Raw genomic sequence first — 23,307 nt, forward strand, 5'->3', positions numbered from 1 at the left:
CTGAATCGTCTGGCACAATGAGTGTACACACAAAGTGAAGTCAACAGTGTTTTTAAGTTCCTCTTCATCTACTTACACATACAATTCACATGAAGATAAAAACACACATACAGCTGACAAGCTTGGACAACAAAGCTGAACAGAACGACAACATTACAGATATTACAAAGTAATACCTACATGATGAAATAAATATGATGAAAGATGTCAAAATAAACAGAATAGGCACAAACACATAAGTGAAAAGTGTTGTGTTACACAAAACAAATAAGTGCATAAAATATATATTATAATGAACGGTATACATTCTCCAGCTGTCACGTGCTGAAAAGACTACCCTGCTTTATATTTCGGGTGACAAAGAAAACACTATCACGCTTTTATTAGTCAGCTTTTGGTGCTTTCACGCTGGCTTTACAATTGATTGGAATTCATCCTGCGGTTCATGAAGGCAACGCGGATAGGAAATCACGTGACCTCGCAGAAGTTGAGGAGCCTCGTGCTCAGGGAGGGAGGCTGTACTGTTATGAGTCCTAATCAAACGTCACTGTGTGCATGTAGTCAGTATACACAAAATATATATTACATATAAAAACATGTTGTATTCTTTTGTTCACATGAATACAAAATGTGCACCAACAAGTCGTCTTGGGAGCGTGCAGCAGAAATAAGCTGACGCAGATAAAACTTTTCTTGGCTTTTCTTGATTTTGATGATTGAACTGGAACGTTTTGTCACTTGACAATGACACAACTGGTGCTGCGTTCAAAGGCTGTCAGAGTGCAGGCAGCTGCAGAGGAAACGTTCAACCGACAAACTCAACCTTCTGAACTACACTTGAATATTTCAGCTGGCGTCGTCCTCCATTACAAAGGAATATACCAACAACACAAGCAGTAACACACACCAGAGCAATGTATCATGTGTGTCTCATATATCCAGAGAACTCCTCCTCCTCCTCCTCCTCCTCCTCCTCCTCCTCCTCCTCCTCCTCCTCCTCCTGCTGCGTCTCACCATCACAGGTTCGGAGGCAGCCAGACGAAGCGTCTGCTCGCCGGTCTTCATACCCCGTCGAGGTAAAGTCTTCAGTCCTGTGGTCGTCTGACTCAGTTTGTGAGTCTCTGTGCAGGAGAGGCTCCAGATCGCACAGTTTCAAAAAGTCTGTGAGGGAGTCTCTTGTATCCTGCTCCTCTTCCTCCTCCTCTTCCTCGCATGCAGCCAGTGCTGCGAGGGTGACTGAGAACAGGTTGACATTGCCTGAGCAGTCAAAAACCTCCTCTTCCTCCTCCTCCTCCCCCTCCTCACCTGTGGTGTGTTCCTGGACTCCAGTTTCAGCGTTGAAAGAAACCTCCGCTCCTTCAGCGTTGGCCTCATCTTCATCAGGCACCTCCGCCTCCTCTGTGAAACTCCCACAGTCCCCTGATGCAGCCGGCGTCCCTGACACTTCACCAGCGTTCTCGGAGGAACTTTTACCTGAGGAAAGCTCTGCGGCTCTGTCCACGTAGAGGTGCATCCCTTCTTCTTCCTCCTCCTCATCTTCCTCCTCCTCCTCCTCAGAGTTAGTGGCAGGTCGTGGCGCCGTGGGATTGTTGTGCTTCCTCTGTGCGTCCATCACTGGGCTGATGGAGATCCGGTAGGGAATCGTCCTCTCTGGGGTCAGAATGTAGCTTTGACCCGTAGCCTCCTAGAGCCACAGGTGGAGGAGGGGGAGGAAGAAGAGGATGAAGATGAAACAATGCATCAAAATCAAACTGTGTTCTAGATGTTAGATTTCTTCTCTTACGTTATAAATCCTGTGACCGGTTGACTTCTGCCTTCTGATCTAATGCTGATGTACTGATGTGATAAGAGTCTGCACACACTGTGTTATTTTGAAAATCCACTGGATTCTCTTCCTGTGTCTGACTTCCTGCCCGGCTCGATCTGCTCTGCGCAGTGTGATGAAACTAAGGTAGACACACAGACGTTTCTTACCATTAGTGCTCTGGGCAGAGTTCCCCTCAGTTTACAGATGAATCCAGTGTAATAAAGGCAAAAGATGGAGGTCATGAGGGCGCTGATAACCACGATCAGAAGAGTAGCAACTGCACCTAAAACAACAGGGCCTGAAAAGACACACACACGCACACACACACACAAAATACAGCTTTATTTTCATGCACTGGCAAACTGACATCTAATCTAATCTTCAAATGTCAGTCCAGCATCTGAACAATGACGCCGTGACTCCGTCCAAACAACATGAGCTGGGACAGGTGAGCTCACCTCTGCTCGGCTCCACGATGCTCGTGAAGGTGCACATCAGGGCGGACGGCTTGGTGTGTTCGTTGTGAAGGAGCACCGTTTCCACCTGAATGCAGTACTCTGTACCTTCCTGTAGGTTTTCAAAAGTGAAGCTCCTTTTTTTAGTGACGTGAGATATCACCTGCAGGTCAAACATGGAGATAACTCGATTAAAATTCGATCCATCGGAGCCTCACCTGAGCAGAAACGATCACACTGCGTTGAGTAAAACACAGCGAGTATGACTGACACGCCCTTTTCACAGCAGATGTTCCGACTTGTCATAGCGGGAAATGCACTGATGAGTAATTACTAAAACCATGAAAATCACGGCTGCATTCCATGTAGATGAGCCAGCTCTAAATGGATTTCTTACTGTGGTTCCACCACGTTTATGACACAGCACACGGTATTCAGCATCATAGAACTGATGGATGTCATCGACCCCTGAGCTCCTGTCGGCCTCCGGCAGTGAGATGTTGATGTGGATGCAGTTGCCGCATCCAGCCAGTGAGAGTTTTGGAGGATCTATTATGGCTTGGCACAAAAAGAAAACACATCCTTTTAATATTTAATATTTCTGCTTCTTTAGGGATCGTTCATCAGAGAAAGCGCGTGGTCGCCTGTTAGCTTAGCTCAAGAGCTGCGACTTAACAAGGGCTAAAGAAAGTTCAGCTTCAGAAAAGCAGCTAAAACGAGCTGTTTGACCCACTCCTGCCTGCCATCACCATCATCATCATCATCATCATCATCATCATCATCATCATCATCATCATCATCATCATCATAATGTTGTCATTCATTAACTCCAAGCCAACAAGCCTGCATGTGACGGAGGCTCGTGTGACATACTGTCTTGGTAGGGCGTGAAGTCGAGTGTGGCGCTCTGTGCAGACAGGCTCTGGTTGTAGGACGCCCGGACGGTCAGGACGTGCAGCTCCTTGAGTTTTTTCAGGTGCAGCTGAACCGACGTCGCCGCAGACTCCGCCAGCTGCTTCAGCTTTCTCTTCTTCTCCCTGCACAGTGACAAACATTTCATTTCCTGATTCCTCTGCTGTCAGCGAGGCAGGAGCATCCTCTCGCTCGCTCAGGTGACACACCACGACGTCAGATGACATAAGAGCATGATTATCAGCTCGACTGATCCAAATATCAGGACAACCTGCGGCGTCTCTCTCAGAGAGCGTGGCCTCAAACGGACAGTGTTATCAAAGAATACAGGCAACAGTTTGATGAAAAATTAAAAGCCCATGTGCACTGTGAACCCTCAGTTCTGGACTGTGTGTCGACTCTTTAACACACATTGAATCAACAGTCTCCAGTTCCCATAGACTTCCACTGTAAGTGAGCTGGGCGGTTCTGGTTTATTCATTTTTACATTTTACTGCAGTATCACTGACACTGCTGCTGTTGACACAGTGCAACACTCCTTTTTTTTTCTTTGCTAGTTGTTTCTGTTGAACCAGAAGGAGCCGCAACCACAGGAACAAGGAAGTGAATCCTGCTGGTGGAGCTGCGTTAAAATTAGCCTGTTTTGTTTTTTTTTTTGCATACACTATTTGGACCGGTCTTGATTCAGAGATGTTCATAATGACATCACAGTTATCTTTTTGCCCGTGTGGACAGATGCAGTGCAGGACCAACATGTCTGTGAGCAGCTGTGACTCAAACATATGATCCCATTTCAACATTTGACAAATCACAATAATCCCTGCATGGACTGTGTCAGGTGTGACTGAAGGATCTGTGTCTAAGGCCAGACGGAGGAGGAAATGAGAGCCTCCCCTTTGCCCTCCTGCAGAAGAACATGTCGCCTCCTCCACACAGAGGAAGAGGAGGACACATCGAGCCATTACAGACCGCCGTGAGCCCACTGATGAGTTTGCTGCTCAGGGTTATTATTTGTCTATTTTGCTTTTAGCACTTAGCTCACTGGACACTGTACTTTTTAGCAAATGCTTCTGAAACTGAAGAAAATAGTGGATTTAATGGGACTCTTTTCAGCGGCGGATGAATCCACATTAACTCCAGTGAGTTTTTCCAGCAGCAGGATGTGAATGAGAGTCCAAACAAAGGACAGTGTGTGTTCGTGGTGATGGAGGAGCACGTCAGACGCTGCAGCCGTGAGGCACAGAGGACCAATCGCTCCGCGCTCAGCTGCCTTTTCTACGACTGCTCGAATTATCTGCTCTTTTAAAAGCATCTGCGGTCACAGCTGCGTGGCGTGAACTCTCGGTGGCCGGGAGCAAACAACGCCTCGGCCACGGTCTCTGACAGCAGAGGTTAGAGAGGAAAAGTTCCCCGCTGTCAGCGATTCCATCAGACGACGCTGCAGTAAACCACGAACAGATGAACTGACTCAAAACGTGAGCAGATTAAAGGTTGCAGCTGATCCTGGGTCAGAGATAAAAACTGAACGCCGTGTACACGCACACACACACACACACACACACACACACACACACACACACACACACGTTCACAGCAGAACCACAGCAGTGTTTGAAAGACGCTAACCAGCGTGACCAGCTGGGACCTGCGCTGCGTGTTGTCCCCCGTCTCACTTCCTGTTACCTGCCGCTGCCTCGATAATAAACAGCAGAAAGTGTCCCTGAGGACGCTTTGTCTTTAAAGAGGACTACAGACAGGCTGTCTACTCAGGGTCCATCTGCTCGTTCTACAGCTTTTGACCGTATCACACGGGCTTCATCAACAGACGAGGTTTGATCAGCTGTAATGGAAACAGTCGGTCAAACTTTCCAGAATGACAGGAAACAGCTAGCTGTCACTCAAAGCGGTCACGTCCATCACTACTAATAACTTCAGGCTTTAATGCAATGCAAACGAGTGTTACAGAGAAATTCTTACTGCTGAACAGTTCACTTTAATGTGGGGGTCTATGGGGACTCACCTTCGGCCATTCTCCATCTTATTTTACATTTTTACTGTTTTTATGTCCATTCTGCTTGTTTCTATGTGAAGCACTTGGCATGAGATTTCTTCATTATTATTATTATTATTATTATTATTATTATTATTATTATTATTATTATTATTATTACGATTATTATTTGATGATCTGCAGTTTTTGGCGCCTCGGCTTCATTTTTTAGCCACTGAAAACTCTAAATGATCGACAGTCGGCTCTCAGTGATCTGGAGATGCAGGAAAAAGGCTTTTCCACAGCTGGCAGTCGAGGTTATTTATATTTTATAATTACTTCTTGTTTGGCTCAACTTTCCATCAGCTCTTCCTGCAGAACTATCTTCAAACGTTTGAGAGACATCCTGATAACTGAAACCAGTAAACAGGCAGGACAGACATGGAAGTTTAAAACTTTAAAGATCCAACGATTCCAAATAAAGTGCAAGAAAGCGGCGTGAAGTCCAGAAAAAAGAGGCAGAAATGAAGCTTTTCTTTCAGGGCATAATGTCACAGCAGAGATTTTTTCTTTTTTAAACGTTTTTTTTTCTTTAATGAAACAAGTAAAAGGTTTAATTAACTTTATCCTCATTAAGGAAAAACGATGAATCACCTGCTCATGAGGAAAAAGAAGCTTTCCAGAAAACACGTCTGATCTCCAGGACTGAAGGTTTCATGCGTGTCTGCGCTTCGCCTCTGTCTCAGTGATAATATACAGTTTTAAAGTAAAGGGAAGACAGACGGAGCTCACTTTGGACACAGACCACAGCGCGCGGATGTGCTCAGGAAACAGCAAAAGCTCGAGTGAGTCACACCAGTTCTCCAGAACAGAGACCGACGGGACGTTTTCTGCCACTCAGAGAAAAAAACAGCGTCAGGCCGAGAGGAAGGAAACGAGAGCACAGGGAAACTACCTGAAGACCTGGTACTGCGCTCCTGGGGGGGTGTCGGGTCCGGGGTCCCAACGCAGGACATGTTGGAGGTTGACGGAGTGGATAGAAACGTTGACCGGAGCAGGAAGGGAGGCGAGCGCTGTGTGAAGACATGAACAGACACGTGACGGAGGCTGACTCAGAGCAAGGCGCAGACACACCTGGCAGGAGTCCTCACGAAGGTGTTCCGCACCTTCCCGTTAATGAACAAACGTTAATGACCGTCTGCGCGGACTCACCGGAATGAAGCAGCAACGTCAGGTGAAGGATCAGAAGCAGACAGTTCATCCTCTCACGCTCGTGCGGCTCCAGGTGGTGCGTGTGTTTCACCCTCTGCAGCCTTCATCGTCTCTGCGGACACACACATTCACACTCACTCATTTCTGTCTTTTAAATCAGGTTCACTGATTCTAGATCAGACTTCGGTCACTTCAGGCTTCAGAGCTGACCTTCTGTTAATCAGAGCTCATTAAAAGAGACTCATCTGAATATGTCCATTGTGTCTGTCCCAGTCTTCAGCTGTTGGACTAACTGACCTGCTTCTGGTAGACCTGATCCGTTTTTTGGGCTGACCCAGGAACAGTTCACTCCACCGTAAATCCAAACATACGGAGCCCTGAACTTGTTGCTCATAGGAACATTAACACTGACTACAGGTCAGTCTGCCCTCTGATGTCAGGTGGTCAGGTGTGATGTGTGTCAGCTGACAGGTGTCAGAACACCTGAGCTCCCTGTCACGGTGACTGACAGCTCGGTGACTTACCGACACTCCGGGACTGAACTCCGTCAGTGTCCGAGAAGCAAAAGTGAAATCCAGCCTGATCAGCCCGCAGTCACAGACGATCTCCTGTGATGTCAAGAGTGACGTTTGGATACTCTGAATGGCACCGCTGCTTCCTGTGACTCCTTCACAATAAAAGACTTCCTGCAGAACGTGCGGCGCAACGAGCCACAGTTAAAACACACAAACAGTGCTGAAATGGAACTGAGCACATTAATTTATTCAAGTTCTGCATTTAAAAACAATTTCCAGATCCTTTTACTTCACTCAGGTATTGTATGTGTGGTATCAGTACTTTTACTTAAGTAAACGATCTGAATAGTCTTTCAGTCACTGTACAGAAGGATTTGTAGTTATTGTTGATTTTTCTCAATTTGTGTCATTATGTTTAATCTTTGATTACTTTTATTTTTCCACACCTTCCCTGATAATTATGCACCACTTCGACTTCATCTTCTCTTGAGGATCAATATATTCAGTATCTAATATTTTATCCTTATCCTTCAGCGTGTCAGCATGAAAATCATCTCACAAAGTGGCAAATGAATACATCAGATGGCACAAAATTTCCCAAACTTAGTCACATTAAGGCGTTTTGGGATGAGATAAAGGAAGCAATGAGTTGTTAAAGGTTTATTAAATCATAGAAAGTAGTACAACATTGCCTATTTCAACAGGTCTGTGCATGCAGGTAATATTTTCCACACCATAATTAGAGCTTCTGAATGCCTCCCCGGCTTGCCGGGAAGACCATGCTTTTATTTTGAAGATCAGTTATTGAACTTCCTGTGTGAGTGTACTTACCAAACGTCACGGGGTGTTTTCCAGGCTGAGCTGTTAGTATTTTGCTCTCTCAGTGGTTCAGTGGCCACTAGAGGGCGCTGAAAGGAAAGCTAAAAGGCGGACCTGCACTGAGGTTACATAAACTGTTTGTCAAGACTCAGACAAAACCAAATCCCTGGAATATTCCTGCCAGGCCTTCAGCTCCGTTATTAGGATGAGGACGAACTTATCTTCAGCAGCAGCAATTAACTGAACAATTAACTTAGCAATTAAGCATAAACTTCACTTTCCTCCACAGGAGAAAAGACTCATTGCAGGAGTCGAGCGTCACAAACACCTGAACTCCTTCACAGAGCTGCAGAGTGACTTCTTCCTCCCCGTCACACTCTGTGGCTCCTCAGGAAACCTGTGAGGGTTTCAGGTGTGTTCGTCAAACACACAGGTGTGGCGTCGTGTGGAGGCTCAGGCTGCTCCCACTTCACATCAGCTCAGCTCCAGTGGAAACAGTGAACTCAGCAGGTTTACTGTGTGGCTCTCTTCTTCAGTTCCACCTCTTTGAAAATAGTTGTCGTTAATTACAATCTTGTTCTTATTTCATTAATTTAACAAACTCACATCATTACAGAGATCTGACTGACGTTACTATGTTTAATGGCAGTTTCTACATCCAGTGCCAATGTTTTTAAATTCCTGCTTCCTACAATGATGCTGTGATGGCAAATAAAGGATGGTTAAAATTATGTAAAAGTACTTTATTGTGCAGGAAATATTAGAATATTAGCCAAAGTCTCAGCTCATAGTCAGACCGCTCCTGGCTCCTGTCCCGTCACACTTCATTAGTTGCTGTGTTTCCTGATCTGATACTTTGGATATAAAAGTGATGTAAAAGTACAAAAATGAGGCTTTACAAAAATAAGAGCATTTTGTAAATGTTCCAGACAAACATGAAGAAATAAATGAGAATCTGTTCTGTGAAGACGATGACAACACAAGCACAAAATCACCTTTTCAAAACGTTTTATTATCTCAGTCTACAAAGAAGAACAAAGTTTGTGGATACGACAAAGGATCCACGTCGTCTTTTCGTGATAAACACATAAGCTCCAGGAATCCGCTTAAATAAGCCAAATTATATACAGATCAAACCTGCCGAGCCGTTTCCAAATACACAATCCGTTCCTTTAACAGTACACGACTCGGCCACGGGGCGCCGAACACGTCGAGCGTTATAAAAACTCAGATCTGCACAAATCATCCGAAGGCCCGTCGCGTGGGTTACACATAATCAGAGCAAACCCGGGTTTTACATTTGAGTAATTACATTCCCTGATGCAAGTACTTAAGGTGCTGTAACGAAGATCAAGAGAGGAGAAAGGAAAGGAAGTGGAGCCTCTGACACCAGAGAGTGACGTCAAACCCAAAAAACCCAGTGAGCTCATTTTCACCCATTTTGTGGTCGAGTGTTCCAGACATATTAAGACTGTGATGTGCGCTGACGGGAGCGTTGTGGCCTCCTCTAAACATCCTGTCTGAAAACCATTAGGAGGTGGCCTGTGGAGGTGTGTTATCACCCCTTCACCAGCTGGGAGCGACCGATGGCGGGTTCCTGGCCGCCTAACGCTCGCTGAGTTTCCACCGGCGTTACGGGTGAGCGAGCTCCCAGGCCGGCGCCAGCTGAGAGCGCCGGCTGAACGGCAACCAAAACACAAAGGTGTGTGAACGGTACGGACTCTTTAATATCCACACAGCGAGGGAACGCTGCACGCTCGGGCCGCATTTTCCAAAGCAGATGGCATTCGCAGCAGCTCCACACAAATTAAATTCAGCATGTTGCATAATGAAATGTGTTTCCATTCAACAGAGAGCCACAGCGAAGCATTGTTTCAGAGCAGGGCTATGGGTGTTTTCAGTCAAAGGCCCAGACTGAAAGTCACCATCCTGCTTCCACGTGTTAAAAAGTGCATTCAGTGCCGGGACGCAGCCCTGCCTGACAGTCACAGAGCAGGAGAGCGAAGAGGACGTACAGCCGCTAACACAGGAAGGCCTTCAGACTGACACCAGGTGTCACGTCAAAGCAAACACCTTTACCTGCAGAACAGCTGAAGTGAATGAAAAGTCTGTACCTCTTTCAGGAGCTTTGAGATTAGCTGCATGTGCCCTGTTTCATTCAGTTTGCTAAGAAAACCTTGAAACACGTGTTTGACAGAGTGAGGCCGGTCGAGCGGTGAGCTGACAGGGAGGCCTGATACTGATGTGGTTTAACCACAGAGATTACAGCTTCAGAGCAGAGGCCCGGTGGATGTGCTGGAGTGAAGGTGGTGTATAATTCGTGCTCTGCCGAGCTGCTAAACTTCATGGAAGCTGGACGTTTTTTGTATGGTAACATTAATTACTGTTTAAAGCTGCTTTAATCCATATGAGCAGATGCTCAGATGCTGATGAGGTGGAAAGGCTCAGAGAATCATCACCTTTGAGACTTTGCACTTCCCAGCCTTTTAGCATCTTTCAGCTAACTGTTTTTTTTGTTTTTTTTTTGGTTCACATCTGATTCACTCTCACGGATCTCAGTGTTTTTGGCTGCAAAAAAAAAAAAAAAAAGAAAAAAAAAGCTGCGATAAACTGCACAGCTCCAACCATCAGGCAGACACAGTTAGCCATTAGCTGATGAACACAGTGGAGCATTTAGCAGCTAAAGAGCTAAAGCTAAAGAGATATTACTCTGAGGAGCTGGTGGAGACCAAACCAGAGCTAAGAGGTGAGGAAATACTAGACGCACATTTGTGACGCAGACAGAAACACAGCTCTGATGCTAATGCTAACAGTGCAAATAGGCTAATGTTTGCTAACACACTAGTCAAAATGTAGAAGCTGAAATGAGTTTTAGCTTTGATAAAAAACACTTTTCAATATCAAATGCTGCAGTAAGTAATCATTCATTTCAGAATATCTCCCCCAGCTGGGGGAGCAGTGGCTCGGACTTCAAAATAGTGATTTAGAGACTTATGCGAGACGTCCAGTACGCTAGAATATTTACTGCGATCTAAAGTGGGATTTATCTGATTGATTATACTTTCCTCAGTGTTAGGCCACAGGTTGAGGAAGTTCAGCAGCCGTTCAGAGTCCCCACACTGCGTTACTAATAAAGACCAGCTCGTTTTGGGTGTGGAGTCACTGAGCAGCAGAAGTCCTACAAATACATGAACACTCGTTCTCCCTAAGAAAACCTTCTGTATACATGAAACTGTGTTAAAAGCTTCTGGATATAAATGAACATCAAATCAAATCAGGGCTGTTTTTCTGGACGTGTTGAAAAGTGGATGTTTGGGACGTAGTTTCATCTGACAGGTGTTAAAGTGTAAATGGTTTAATCTGCATTCGCTCAGTTCAGAGGAATTACAGCACAGCGACACAACAGTTATCGCAGCCACTTTGTTTCGCTGACAGTGTTTACTCACACATCATCAGCGCGAGAGAGGAACAACGCATGACATCTGCTCGCTGCCACGGAGCCCACCGTCTGATCTGATGGAGCCCACCGTCTGATCTGATGGAGCCCACCGTCTGATCTGATGGAGCCCACCGTCTGATCTGAACAAGTGTACGATCCCCAAAAGACAAATTCACTGAGATGTTGGCGAAAGGGCGATGACTGCAAGCACATGCATGCAAAGACACACCCGTGAGCTCACGCCTGTAACACACACACACACACGCACACACGCACACACGCACACACACACCCCCACACACGCACACGCACACACAGGCAGGGCAGTCTTGAATGATGTGTGGAACAGAAGTGTTGGCCGCAGTTTGTGTTTGCGAGAGCAGCTTTAACAAAGTCTCTCACAGGATATGAGCTGGAACCAGAGAAAGACATTTTTATATATCTAACTGACACTCGTTCAAACTTTCCTCTCTCATTTGGTTAAAGTGACTGCGAAACTATCCAGAACAAAAACACAAAGACGCTCAGACAACTTCTGACAAACATCTGTAGAGTGACTGAATCATGATTCTGAGAACATTTCTCTGTCACTTCCCCCTCTTCCCTCACGGAGCCCTGCCAACTTGGCTTGAAGAGCCGTGACTGCACAACCCATCCAACTCGTAAGAGAGTCATTGTTTTCATCCAAACACAGTGAGATGTGTTGGCTGGTGAGAGAGGATCCGAACCCCGGGACTCTTGTTCATTGGGCGTCCATTTTAACCTGTTTCAAAACAACTTGTTTTATTAGGCCATCTGCACTCGATGAGCCCAGCTGGAACAACGCAGCAGCAGATTGCAGCCTTCATCGCAGCGAGCCTACTGCGCCCCTCCGTCAGCTCGGACCACAGCGGACCGACGCCGTCCTTGTCTTGTTTTCTTGTACATTCTTCTATCTTTTTTGCCACGGGCAGCTCTCCTTGTATCTCAACTATAATTTACTTTTTAAAATATCCTCCACGCAGCAGACACAACAGTATCATGCAGCTCTGGCGCAGACCCCGACCCCGCTCTGGATTCTCTGGACTGCTTCCAGCCAGTGTTCGCTGCAGTCAGCTGCCACAGTACATCTTGTTTTTTTAAGATGCTCTATTGATCCCTGAGGCAGGAATTTGTCCTCTTGCTTTCTCCTTTCCCCGCAGCCCCTCATTCATTGAGACTGGACAGTGTTTCAACATGCTGGTGTTCTGCAGGACCTGCCACATGTTGCACCCATAGAAACGCTGTTAAAAGAGCAGATTATATAACCCAGACCTTCACCTGGTTTTAATCAAAGCGGGTAGACATCTTTGCGCCCAGAAATCCAGGGCTGAATCAACCATCTAGGAGGAATAAAAAGGGCTGCCATAATCGAGCAACCCCGACTCAAAAGACACAAACAAACCAGTATTTCTATGTGGAGTCCATCCCACTGCTAATCCTACTTGATTTGTGATATTTTGATTTAACACACATTTATATAAGGACATGCAGCATGTAGGCATAAGAACCAGCGAAATGTATAAAAGCTAGATTTTGACCCAGGGCGCCTTGAAAAGGCAAGTCCTCAAGCGTTGTAAACATGCAGGAGCCGCAAACAAATGTGTATTCAATCAAATTACCACAAAGTAATTGTCTTGGGGTGGCTGCTCGCTTTTCCCAGCAAAGATCTTACAGTGTTAAATGGTTTGTGGCAAGTGCTGACTCCCTGCTGCTTCGTAAGACTCTGAGTCCACCAGGATGCTCAGATTTCATCCTGGTCTGAAGCTAGAGGACGTCATCGTCATCCAGTCCGAGCTTCAGTGCTCCTGAACGCACGACCACCAGTCCTCCAAAAGGCATCATGGTGGTGGAGAGTCGTGTCTGCATGCTGGTCCAGCGGTTTCAGACTCATCAGACCGCTCAATCTGTCCTCACATCCTGTTTGGATGCGTCTGCCCTGCTCATTTCTTCCAGTTTTTCCAGTAATTTGTCAACTCAACACTCAAGAAACAACTGCAGCCATTCAGACGGGCCACAGTTTCCTCCCTCCGTCCACGCTATCCTGCTCCCCTGATATATCTGACAACACCTGGATGGGAGCGAACACCCGGCTGGCAGCTGGAAGCGGGATCTGGAACACCTTATCCCTCTTTGGCAGCAGGCGTGTGGTCTGTCTCGGATATCGTTCTGGCAGATGGCACATCGGAACAAGTCTGTCTGGACACTCGTGGCTGCGGTTCCACTTGTCACATGCTCAGTGGCGGTATGTCATCCGATCACGCCGGGGAGTTGTCGAGGCCAGATGTGAACACCCAGTGATGTGATCTCAGATGTCACTGTGGAAGTGGAAGCGTAGCATTTGTGGCGTCCAGATACCTGGTGCTTCAGTGTTCACAGAGAGGTGTTTACGAGCACGTCTGCACACGACAGAGTTGACAAGCACTCCATGTAAGAGTTATGTGTAAGAGCTCTCATGATGTGATAACCAGAGTGTACCAACATTAGCGGTGTCAACTGCGCCTCTATGAGCTCCTTTTCATCACACAAAGATGTTTGGGCACCACTTTTTAAAGAGTTTATAATTAGTAATTTGTGGATTTGTTAATAAATAATTTACTAAAGCTTTATATTATTGGAAACTGAGACACATATTTCCAATGGATTACCAACATTTGAAACTCCACTGTGAAGAGACACTGCATTGGTAACCCATTACTAGTCCTATTTATGGCTTCTACTTGATCTGTTAGGGCTTTTAATTTGAAAAATATTAAACATTCACCTTTTCAAACTCAAAATTTAGAGTTTGTAAGCACAGCAGATCATTTGCAGCTCAGTTTGACCTATTGCATGCTCTATTGACGCCGCTCTGAGAATCAGTGTCGAAGTATTTTGGGTTCCACACTCTGGATTAAGCAACAAAGATAAAGCTGCAGACTTTGTGACAGCAGCTGTATTAAATTTACACTGACTACAAATCTGAGCACTCAGCTGCTTCCTTGCTGAACTACCGGAAACAAGCGGAGCGAAGTCAACTGTCCGACCTCGACTGACTGCCGACTTTTCACCAAACGTCCTCAGGCCAAACCCACTAATAACAAGATTTATATGCAAGGATATGTGGCCCATTGTGTCAGGAGAAGGTTTGGAGGATGACAAATTAGAGCCATGATATAAAATTCTCATAGTGCAGCTGTTTGACACCACACCGGACTAATCTGAAGGCCGGGACTCTCGGACCACTCATGGATGGACATTGCTGGACTCACGGCTCGCTGTGTCTCAGACTCGTGCATTATGCTCTAAGGGTTGTGTTTGAATTCATCTGACCAAATCACATGTTGGTTCCAGCTTTTGGATTTGTAAAGCTTTAGTAAACAGAACCATTTATAAAACCATCAGTTCCTGCTGTAAACTCTTTCTAAAGAGTGCCTCGTTAAATTAGAGTATTGGGTGCCTGAAGTGGTACCAACATCTGGAATCAGAACAAGGATATTTATGCATGTAAACACACTGTATGTCCGTGGTGTTGAAGCCGCTGTATGTGCAGCAGTTCGCCTCAAACTGGAGCAGATCAGATGGGTTAGTACAGCTTTCTGGTTAGCAAATCATCACTACTGATGTGATGGGGTAAACCCAAAATATGCTGCAGTTACGACTCAAAGTTGTGGCTGGTGTAAACATTGCCAAACCCTGTGTGTGTCTGCGGTAGGAGTGCAGAAACTTCTGAGCAGTTTCTTTCAGGGAAGGAAAACCAGCAGCGGGTGTGTAGCCCACATGTGAAAGTTCTGAAGTCAATAGTCTCCTTGAAGAAAATGCATCAGGGCGAGAAAGATGTCAGCCTCTCTTGAGACATTGTTCAAAGCCACGTTTAGGCCAGAATCCAGCAGCCAGTCATACAAAACCTCAATATATTCCACAGAGAATATGTCAGATGTGCAACTTTTCCTTCCAAAAGAGGAACAAAAAAACATCCAGCTGTGTTCTGTCGCTCCACGTGATCGCGTCATTGGTCACTGCAAACATGTCCGTGCCCTCGAGTGGAACTTGTCAGTAGACAAAAGTGATGAGCAGGTTGTCCAGAGGCTCTGCAGCCGGCTCAGCGGGGCCTGCAGGCTCATCAGGAGCAGCAGAGGATGGCAGAGCGAGGGGCAAGAGCAGGTGGGGGAAGTGCTGAGAGAGGTCCTGAGCAGGAGGTCCAACCACAGTGTATGCCTTCAGGGCTGAGAGCCCGTTGAGCACTGCTACATCCAGAAAGGTCATGTGGAAGGAGGAGGAGAAGTCAAAGGAGACGGCCTCCAGCTCTGCCTCAACCCCTGCTGCGGGGGAGATTGTGATTTCCTGGTTGGGGTATGGAGCTTCTGGCGTTGCGCTATGGATCCTGAGGGTCTGTAGACCAAGCAGAGCCAGGTACTGACTGTCCATTGGTTTTATTCCACAAAAGGACAACCGCAAATGACCAATCATGCTCCGGTTCAGTAGCTCCTCCAGAACCCAGAGCTCCTTCACCCAGACGCTGAGTCGTCCAGGCTCTCTGAACCCAGCAGGGGGCAGAGCGGAGCGCAGAACCGTGTGGCATCTGCACAGCGTGTTGGCCAGAGCCTCGTCGCAGTCCTGGACGGGTGTGGAGCAGCTGCAGTTCCGCAGGTTGTAGCCCGGGGGACCGATGTCGAACAGCAGCGTGGTGTTGACCGGCAGAAGAGGTTCAGGCGTGGGGGCAGAGCTTGTTGTCTGGGTGATGGGGGTCAGGAAGAAGAGCAACCACAGTGACCGCGGCAGGGCAGAGGAGATCGTGTTTGGAGACATCTCCATGGAGTTCAAACAGACTACATCTTCACCAGGTGGAGAGACTGGGGTGTAGAGAGATGGAGGAGGCTGGAAACAGACAGAAAGAGTGAAGTTAGCATGTGCTTACGCAGACAGCAGTGCTACGACCTTCAAGCTCTCTGCGAGCCACTGCGGCGCTGAGAAGCTTGATTTTGACTCTCCAAACTGAACCTCAGCAGCACCAGACGTTTACTCACCGCCGTGACTCACGGCGCTTTAAAAGCACATGACACACAAAGAAGGTCTTTCTCGCGCTGTGCCCTGCAGTAACCTGCTTCTGCTTTGCATCTGTATTTTTACAGCGAGCTGAGGCCAGCTCAAGACCAACAGCCAGCTGAATTCAGCTCTTTATTTCCAGTCCAGCCCTGGCTCACACACACACACACACACACACACACACACACACACACACACACACACACACACACACACACACACACACACACACACACACACACACACACACACACACACACACATAATTGAGCCACTTATTTCTTGCTCTGCACTTTTACTGGGGAGAGTCCTTCCAGGCCTCAGGCTACTGTGGATGGCGAACGGCTGCTTATAAAAGCTCCTGCGCCACGCTGCGCTGCGGTGAAAGAGGCAGCGGCCAGCCACAGTAAACGTTGAGGAATAATGAAACACTGCTCTCTTTATTTCCTCATTCTGGAACGGTGGAAAAGTGGACTGAATAAGCAGTCTGGACTTCCAGAGTCAGCTTTTCCCCACTCTTCTGTTTCTTTGAAAGAGAGCAGGACTTTCCAGTGTTGGGATTGGACAAAGTCTGCTTGACTGTCTAGAAACACGTCTGGAAATGAATCCATGTGATGCATTTGGTAGCACAGACAGCACGTTGGCATTTTATTTACACTGATTTCTCACTCTTTACTGATGAATCCAAGCACAATATGTTCTGAGTCAATGTTTTAAAGAGTCTTGTCACCAGGTGTCTGTTTTTCTACATTTGTCAAAGGTGCAGAACTCCTCTCACCAAAGTGGAAGCATCTCCTCATATTTCTTGATATTTATATATTTTTATACCGACAAATATATTTAATATTATTCCTTCCACAGTTTGGAAAAGATGTTGAGATGTTAATCCATCAACAAAGATATGAAGTAAAACATCTGTTTCTTCAGCCTTTTTTATTTGGTAAAAACAAGACAACGTATAAAAAGTGAAGGAGGGTTTAGCCGTTCTGTAGTGTCTCTGTCTGCAGTGCTGCAGCTGCTAGCACTTATTATAAAGACCTCTAGAATTAGACAAGAAGCAGCAACAGAACGTGCAGGACGAAGCATTTCCAAACAGGCTGGAGGTGTCTGTCTGTGAGGAGTCTGGACATCAGCCTCTGGACTGTCAGCAGATGCTAAAACAAAAGCTGAACACACGATTCAAAGCAACCCGAGCTCAACATATCACACCTTTCCTCCTGTAATATGACTTAACTCTTAGTGGACAGTGACTGAAAACAGCTTCTGAATAACAGTCCTGTTCTGTAATTTAAAGCTGCAGGGCGGCAGCTCGGAGGCTTCTGATTGGCTCCATTTCACCGCGCTGTAGTTAACGCACCCAGGATTCGCTCGTCTGGACTGAAGTGACTTAAGTCAGTCAAGTCTTCCTCACTCATGTGAAACTGGACTGCAGATATTTGGCATATATACTCAAACAGTCAGCAGGTTTACAGAACACAAGCATTCAGTTTGAGGTGCCTCTGCGCTGGGTCTCCAGGAAACGCTTCCCTTTTCTCTCCAGCCTGTTTACTAGTCACACGGGACGATATTTATAGAAATGTTCTCTGACTTTATTCCAGATTTCTTTGTAAGATCTTTTCCCAGAATGTGATAAAAAACCACATGGACAGTGAGTGTGCAGAGGATGAAGTCAGCCAGTTTCTGTCCAAATGTAGCTCAAATTTTAACTGAATTTCTTGTTTATTTAGGTATTTTGAATCCTCCAAACACACGGCTTCAGTGAGGCTGCGACATAGTCAGACAGTGAGGAATAATTCAATTTAAGGAGTCACGTTGAGGGGTTAAACTACAATTTGGCTCTAAAGGCCCATTTCTGATCATGACTGCTATAAATAAGCTTCCCTGTGGTTGGTTTACAGTAGCAGCTGCCCTCCATACACTCAGCCCGTCCTCTCCGTCCTCCACCGTCTTACCTCACTGCTAATATTAGTCATCGCCTTTCCAGCTGTTCCCAGCGCCTTGCTCTCCCACACATCATATCAGTCATCTTTCCATTTCTCTGTCCTGACTCCCTCCATGAGCCCTTTCTTTCTCCTCATCTCTCCTCTTTTTTCTCTCTTTTGCTTTCCTCCCCTCCATCTCCATCTCTGTAATCCCTGCAACAAGCTCCAGCTGCAGGACCGGATGCTGGGAGGGAGGGCCGAGAAGATGAAAATCGACCACTGAAAACACATTCCACAGATTTTAATTCCATTGTCTCCTCTGCAGTAGACACATGTCAGAGACGCAGACTCACTTCTAAAGCCGACTCTGATCCTGTTTGTGAAACAGGGTGGGAGTGTTTGCATGTTTGTGTGAGAGGGATGAGCGCGAGGTGGCCGGCGCTCCACACGGCTCCGGCTTGTTAAAGGAGAGGCTCATGCATTCCTCTGACATCATGCTCCACCGCAGGCACCCACCCTAATCCTCCCTTCCTCTCGCTCTACACCTCTCACTTACAGTCCCTCTCTCCCTCCGTGTCACCCATCTCCTTTCAATGTCTCTCGCCCCTCTCCCTCTCTGTCAGCAGCTGCAGCTCCACACACGACTACAGAGAAGTTTCCCTCCATTTCAACACGCAGCGCGCTGAAATGCTTCACGCTGGTTATGACTGTTTAAAAATGAAATGCACTTGAATTTTACTAGCAGAACTCCATAAAAACAGCGCATGAAGAAATGAAGCATAGTGTCCTGATGACTCAGGGAGCGCTTCCTGCTTCACATGTTAACAGTCTATAAACCATCCAGTGATGCAGAGCCGAGGTCCTGCACAAGCACGCAATCACATCTCATTGTGTGAAAGTCCTGCAAAGATAAAGTTCAAAGATTTGTCTGTTGCTGTCAGCCACAGACGCCCCTCTCGAACTGAAATCATTACAGGTAAAGAACTTTTAATGCACTCTTTCCTTGATTGATACCATAGTGCTGCTGTCTCTGTTTGTTATGTGTTTGTTAGCTTAGCTTAGCTTAGCATAAAGACTGGAAACAGGAGGAAACGGTTAGCATGGCTTGTTCCAACCTTCAGAAACACCTTCTGTACACATTAGCTTCTCTAAAGCTCACCATTAACATGCTGCACCTCACGTGTTCTTACACAAGCAGAACAGTACAAACACCTGTGGTCTCAGGTGTGCAGCCCCCGCCTCCAGCAGACAGGTGTATTTGTACCGTAAGAAGCTTTTTCTGGCGCTTTACAACCGACCTCTTCCTGTCGCTGTCACCACTTCTTCTTTTAAATCATTAAGATTTGAGCCTCTCAGATGGTTTTCAGTAAGATTCTGTAAACTGTGCTGTAGCACGTTCCCTGTATTGAAAGTTTGGACCTGGACTGAAGCACCAGCACATCCCTGACTGGAAACATGTTTTTCTTTTGTCATTATTGTGAACTCAACAGTCTCATCGCCTCTGAAGATGACCTGGAGAACTTGTTAGCTAACATTAGCATTCATATGGAGTCGTGTCTAGTCTCTCCTTTAGCTCTGTTTTTGGTCTCCACCATCTCCTGAGTGAAATATCTGCTCTTCAGCTGCTAAATGCTGCTCTATGTTCCCCAGCTAATCCCTGACTGTGTCTGTCTGCTGTTTGCTGCTCAGCGGGTCGTTACAGTAGCTTTTTACAGCTTGAAAAACAGCTGTTTCGCTATGAGAGCTCTGAGAGTGAACCAGAATAGTTAAGTTTTACACCGTACAGCTGAACAATGAGCTAAAATTCACCACAAAGCCCCGTAAAGCTGAGCAGAGCTGCAGACTCAGGTGACAATGCTCCAGAGTTACAGTACCTTTCACTGTCATATTCTGTCCATACTGTCACTGGATCCCTGCTAAATCAATTACAGCTGCTTTAAATATTGAATTATTACTTCATAAATGCCTCAAAATATGTAATCATAACTAAATATTTGAATAGGTTTCAGTGCATCCACTGTTTATTCTGTTTGTGTCTGTCTATAACCCCTTTACAAATATTTAGTGGCAGCTGCCTTCATGTATTTCCTTGCTTTCGGACTTCAGGCTGTTTACTTTTATTGACTGTTGTACAGTAGGATAAAGTTAGCAGGCCGTAAAACAAAACTCCAGAGTCTCATAAGCGGCTAATCTCCAGACCACTCTCATTAGTTTGGTCCCATAGAACGAGAGCAAAACTTGATTTTCCCAAAGTACTCCTCCTGGTATGAGCAGGACTGTGACTGGCTGCATGTCTACATTCAGAGCGCAGCGCAAACAAATCTGATGAGCTTTTACATTAAACTTTGATTACATTAGACTTTGATTACATTAGTGTAATTTAACTGTATCTACAAACATTTGATGCAGGTATATAATCTATACCTGACTCAGGTGTCCTAAAACAGCTCAGAGTGGAAATCTCATGAAACATGAAAAATGTCTTAGAACAGAGAGGAAAATGTACAAAGGAGAACACCACAACACCCCCCACCCCACAGCTTCTAGCAATCCATAAAACAATGGCAGGAAATTAAAAGAAGAAGTGTTGAATTTTAGCAAACTGCAAACAGCATGGAGGAGGCTGAAGGGGGGGCTGTCCTGAAGCCCCTCTCACCTCACTCACCAGCCGGCCAGTTACTCACCATTAAAGCATTAATTCACCAGCTCTGTCTCGACTCACATCTGCTTCAATCACGCCATAAAAAGTGAGTAAAAAGAAAAAGCTCCTCCAAACAACAGACTATTTCCCTTGGTTTCACTCTATGTTTGCCCCCCCTCCCCTAAATGTTTGGTAAAATGTCTCCCAGTGATTTGGGTGAAGTGCCCCTCACAGACACCCACTGAAGGCCAGTCAGAGCTGCGCTGGATGAGCAGCGCTGTTCATTTTCCGCTCAGGCAGCAGAGCCAGATGTGCGGTTAGTCTGACAGATTACATCACATCTCAGCTGCCTGAAGCTTTTCCAGCACTCATATGACTCCAATCAGAGAAATAAAACCGGATTAATTTCCCACACCAATCAATGTCAGGCTGGGACACAAACGTCTTCATTTACAGCTTGTACTGCAGCGGCACACGTGCTGTGAACATGCAGCAGAGAAGGAAGAGACGCAGCGCGTCCACATGTGCTGCCACATGTGGGGGTGACGGACTTACGTGGGCCGCTCAGCGCTGGTTAAGGTGGCATGCTGCTGCCGTCTGGTTCCAGGCTGATGCGTCCAGCTTCCTCACGCGGCGAGAGCAGCAGCAGCTTCCACATCTGTGTGCAGGCTGAGTGGAAAGCCTCAGGAGTCTGTCTGACAGCAGAGGACAGGGGGACAGACTGTTAGGACGGACGCACTTTCTGCAGACTGAATAAAGACATTTCTCTTCAGACGTGACAGCATGACAGGCTCCAGCTCTCTCCTCATCTTTTTCCCATTCCCTCACTCCCCACTCTCCTCCTCTTCTGGGATCCGCCTCTCAGCCTCAGAGGCGGACTGCATGTGCATGCTGCCATCTTGTGGCCCTCAGTGCTGCTGACATGACTGCAGGGAGCTGTGTGTGCATATGACTGAATACCAGCAGTCTAATGACAGTTTGGCCTGTGATTTATTTTATTTATCTTCCATTTAACCAGCACGTTTTCCAAAAGAGGGACCTGGTCCTGAGGATTGGTAAGATCGGGTCCAAATGTGGGTATTTTTGAGGGATTGTACATGAACTCGAGGTGCGTTTGAGGGTCAAAGACAAGCCAATATGGAAGATGAGTTTCCAAATCACAGAGCTTTAATGAAAGTGACATGGCACATATTCCTAAATTCATTTTCAAGTTAGCAAACAGCAACCTGAAGCCGTGAAATATCCCAGCTTGAGATGAAGGGGTGGCAAACAAACAATCATGCACTGTGATTTAGGTAAACATACTGTATCACTATGAGCTGGTATTTTTCCCGTGTATGTGCCTCAACAAGCCCGTCTCCTAGAGACTGTGTTGAACAGGAAAACGACTGCTGTTGGTTTCTGTGTGTAGATGGTGAGCGTTGATACTGAACATGTCAGTGAAATGTTCACTGACAGCACATTTCACTTCTTTCCCATCTTGTAATAAAATACGTGCTGAGGCTCCGTCCAAGCTTTTCTGTTCAGGCCATTCTTTGTTTGTTTGACTGCATTAACATTTAAAGAAAGCAGGAGTTAACCAGGACCGTCTCACTTCACTCTAACTCTTACCACAGCTCAGTGGCGGATGCAGAACGTGATAGATGGGCGGGCGTGGATTAAGTCTGGACGGGCCTGATCACCACTTCGCCAAAAGGTGTAATCCCCCGATTATTATTATTATTATTATTATTATTATTATTATTATTATTATTATTATTATTAATAAACTGGGCTGTTAAACATGCAATTTAAATGGAGTTTGAAGGAAGGATGGCTGGAGTGGAGGAAACACATGTGAACGCAGTTTATGCACCTTTACTATTCATGAATATCTATATTTTAAACTGCAAAAAGAGTTCATGCATGCACCTCCATGCCTTGAAAAATGAATTCAGTCCACGGTGCTCTTCTGTCGGCTGTGCTGTCGGCGATTTGTGCTCCTCTTTACAGCCAATAACAGAACAACGCCTGGACATGAGTCATAACACAGTGCTTTCGATAACCTAACAGCGGATCTGTGGGACGGTGGCGCTGGGTGGAGAGACACCGAGCGCCTAAACGGCTTGTGTGGAAGCTGGTGTGGAAGCTGGTGTGGAAGCTGCAGGCAGGGTGCTGACAGAGATCCGAAGTGTTTCACACTTTGTATGTGTGTGGCAGCACCAGAGACCCAAAGAAGTGAGTTTTTCATAATATGGGACATAACTGTGAAAATCGTTTTATTAAATTTTTTTTATTTGAATTTCTGATTGGGCAGGCAAGCTGTCAATCTGGGCGGGCGTACGCCCGTAGCTCCGCCCCTGCCTCAGCTTTTGGGTCACTCTTTGACCTTTTATGCACACATTTGCACACTTGTGGTGATAAAGATGTCGCTGACAGCCTCCTTTGTCTTTGTGGACATGATGGGTGGAGCTTTGCTTTCTGAAGACGCTGTTATGACTAAAAACACTGTAAGGGTTCAGTTTGACCTCATGAAGCAGGACAGAGAGCGTGTGTGTCCCTCCTCCTTCTCG

At 46.3% G+C, this 23,307-nt stretch overlaps 2 protein-coding genes across 2 annotated transcripts; both read right to left on the reverse strand.

The window, feature by feature from the left end:
* Nucleotides 1–649: 649 nt before the first annotated feature.
* LOC139340120 (interferon alpha/beta receptor 1a-like) lies at nt 650–6,997 on the reverse strand. The gene is made up of 8 exons (XM_070975744.1): nt 6,901–6,997; nt 6,377–6,488; nt 6,120–6,237; nt 3,136–3,299; nt 2,660–2,820; nt 2,266–2,425; nt 1,975–2,105; nt 650–1,684 (listed from the first exon to the last, which is right to left on the reverse strand). Exons 2-8 carry the CDS (start codon nt 6,423–6,425, stop codon nt 920–922), a joined length of 1,548 nt encoding a protein of 515 aa, XP_070831845.1. The 5' UTR covers nt 6,426–6,488; nt 6,901–6,997; the 3' UTR covers nt 650–919.
* Nucleotides 6,998–13,104: 6,107 nt separating this feature from the next.
* On the reverse strand, nt 13,105–21,557 carry LOC139340757 (exosomal polycystin-1-interacting protein-like). The gene is made up of 2 exons (XM_070976716.1): nt 21,311–21,557; nt 13,105–16,024 (listed from the first exon to the last, which is right to left on the reverse strand). The coding sequence occupies exon 2, from the start codon at nt 15,959–15,961 to the stop codon at nt 15,200–15,202; it is 762 nt and encodes a 253-aa protein (XP_070832817.1). The 5' UTR covers nt 15,962–16,024; nt 21,311–21,557; the 3' UTR covers nt 13,105–15,199.
* Nucleotides 21,558–23,307: the final 1,750 nt, after the last annotated feature.

The sequence above is a fragment of the Chaetodon trifascialis genome, chromosome 12 (assembly GCF_039877785.1).
Source record: "Chaetodon trifascialis isolate fChaTrf1 chromosome 12, fChaTrf1.hap1, whole genome shotgun sequence".
Lineage (NCBI taxonomy): Eukaryota > Metazoa > Chordata > Actinopteri > Chaetodontiformes > Chaetodontidae > Chaetodon > Chaetodon trifascialis.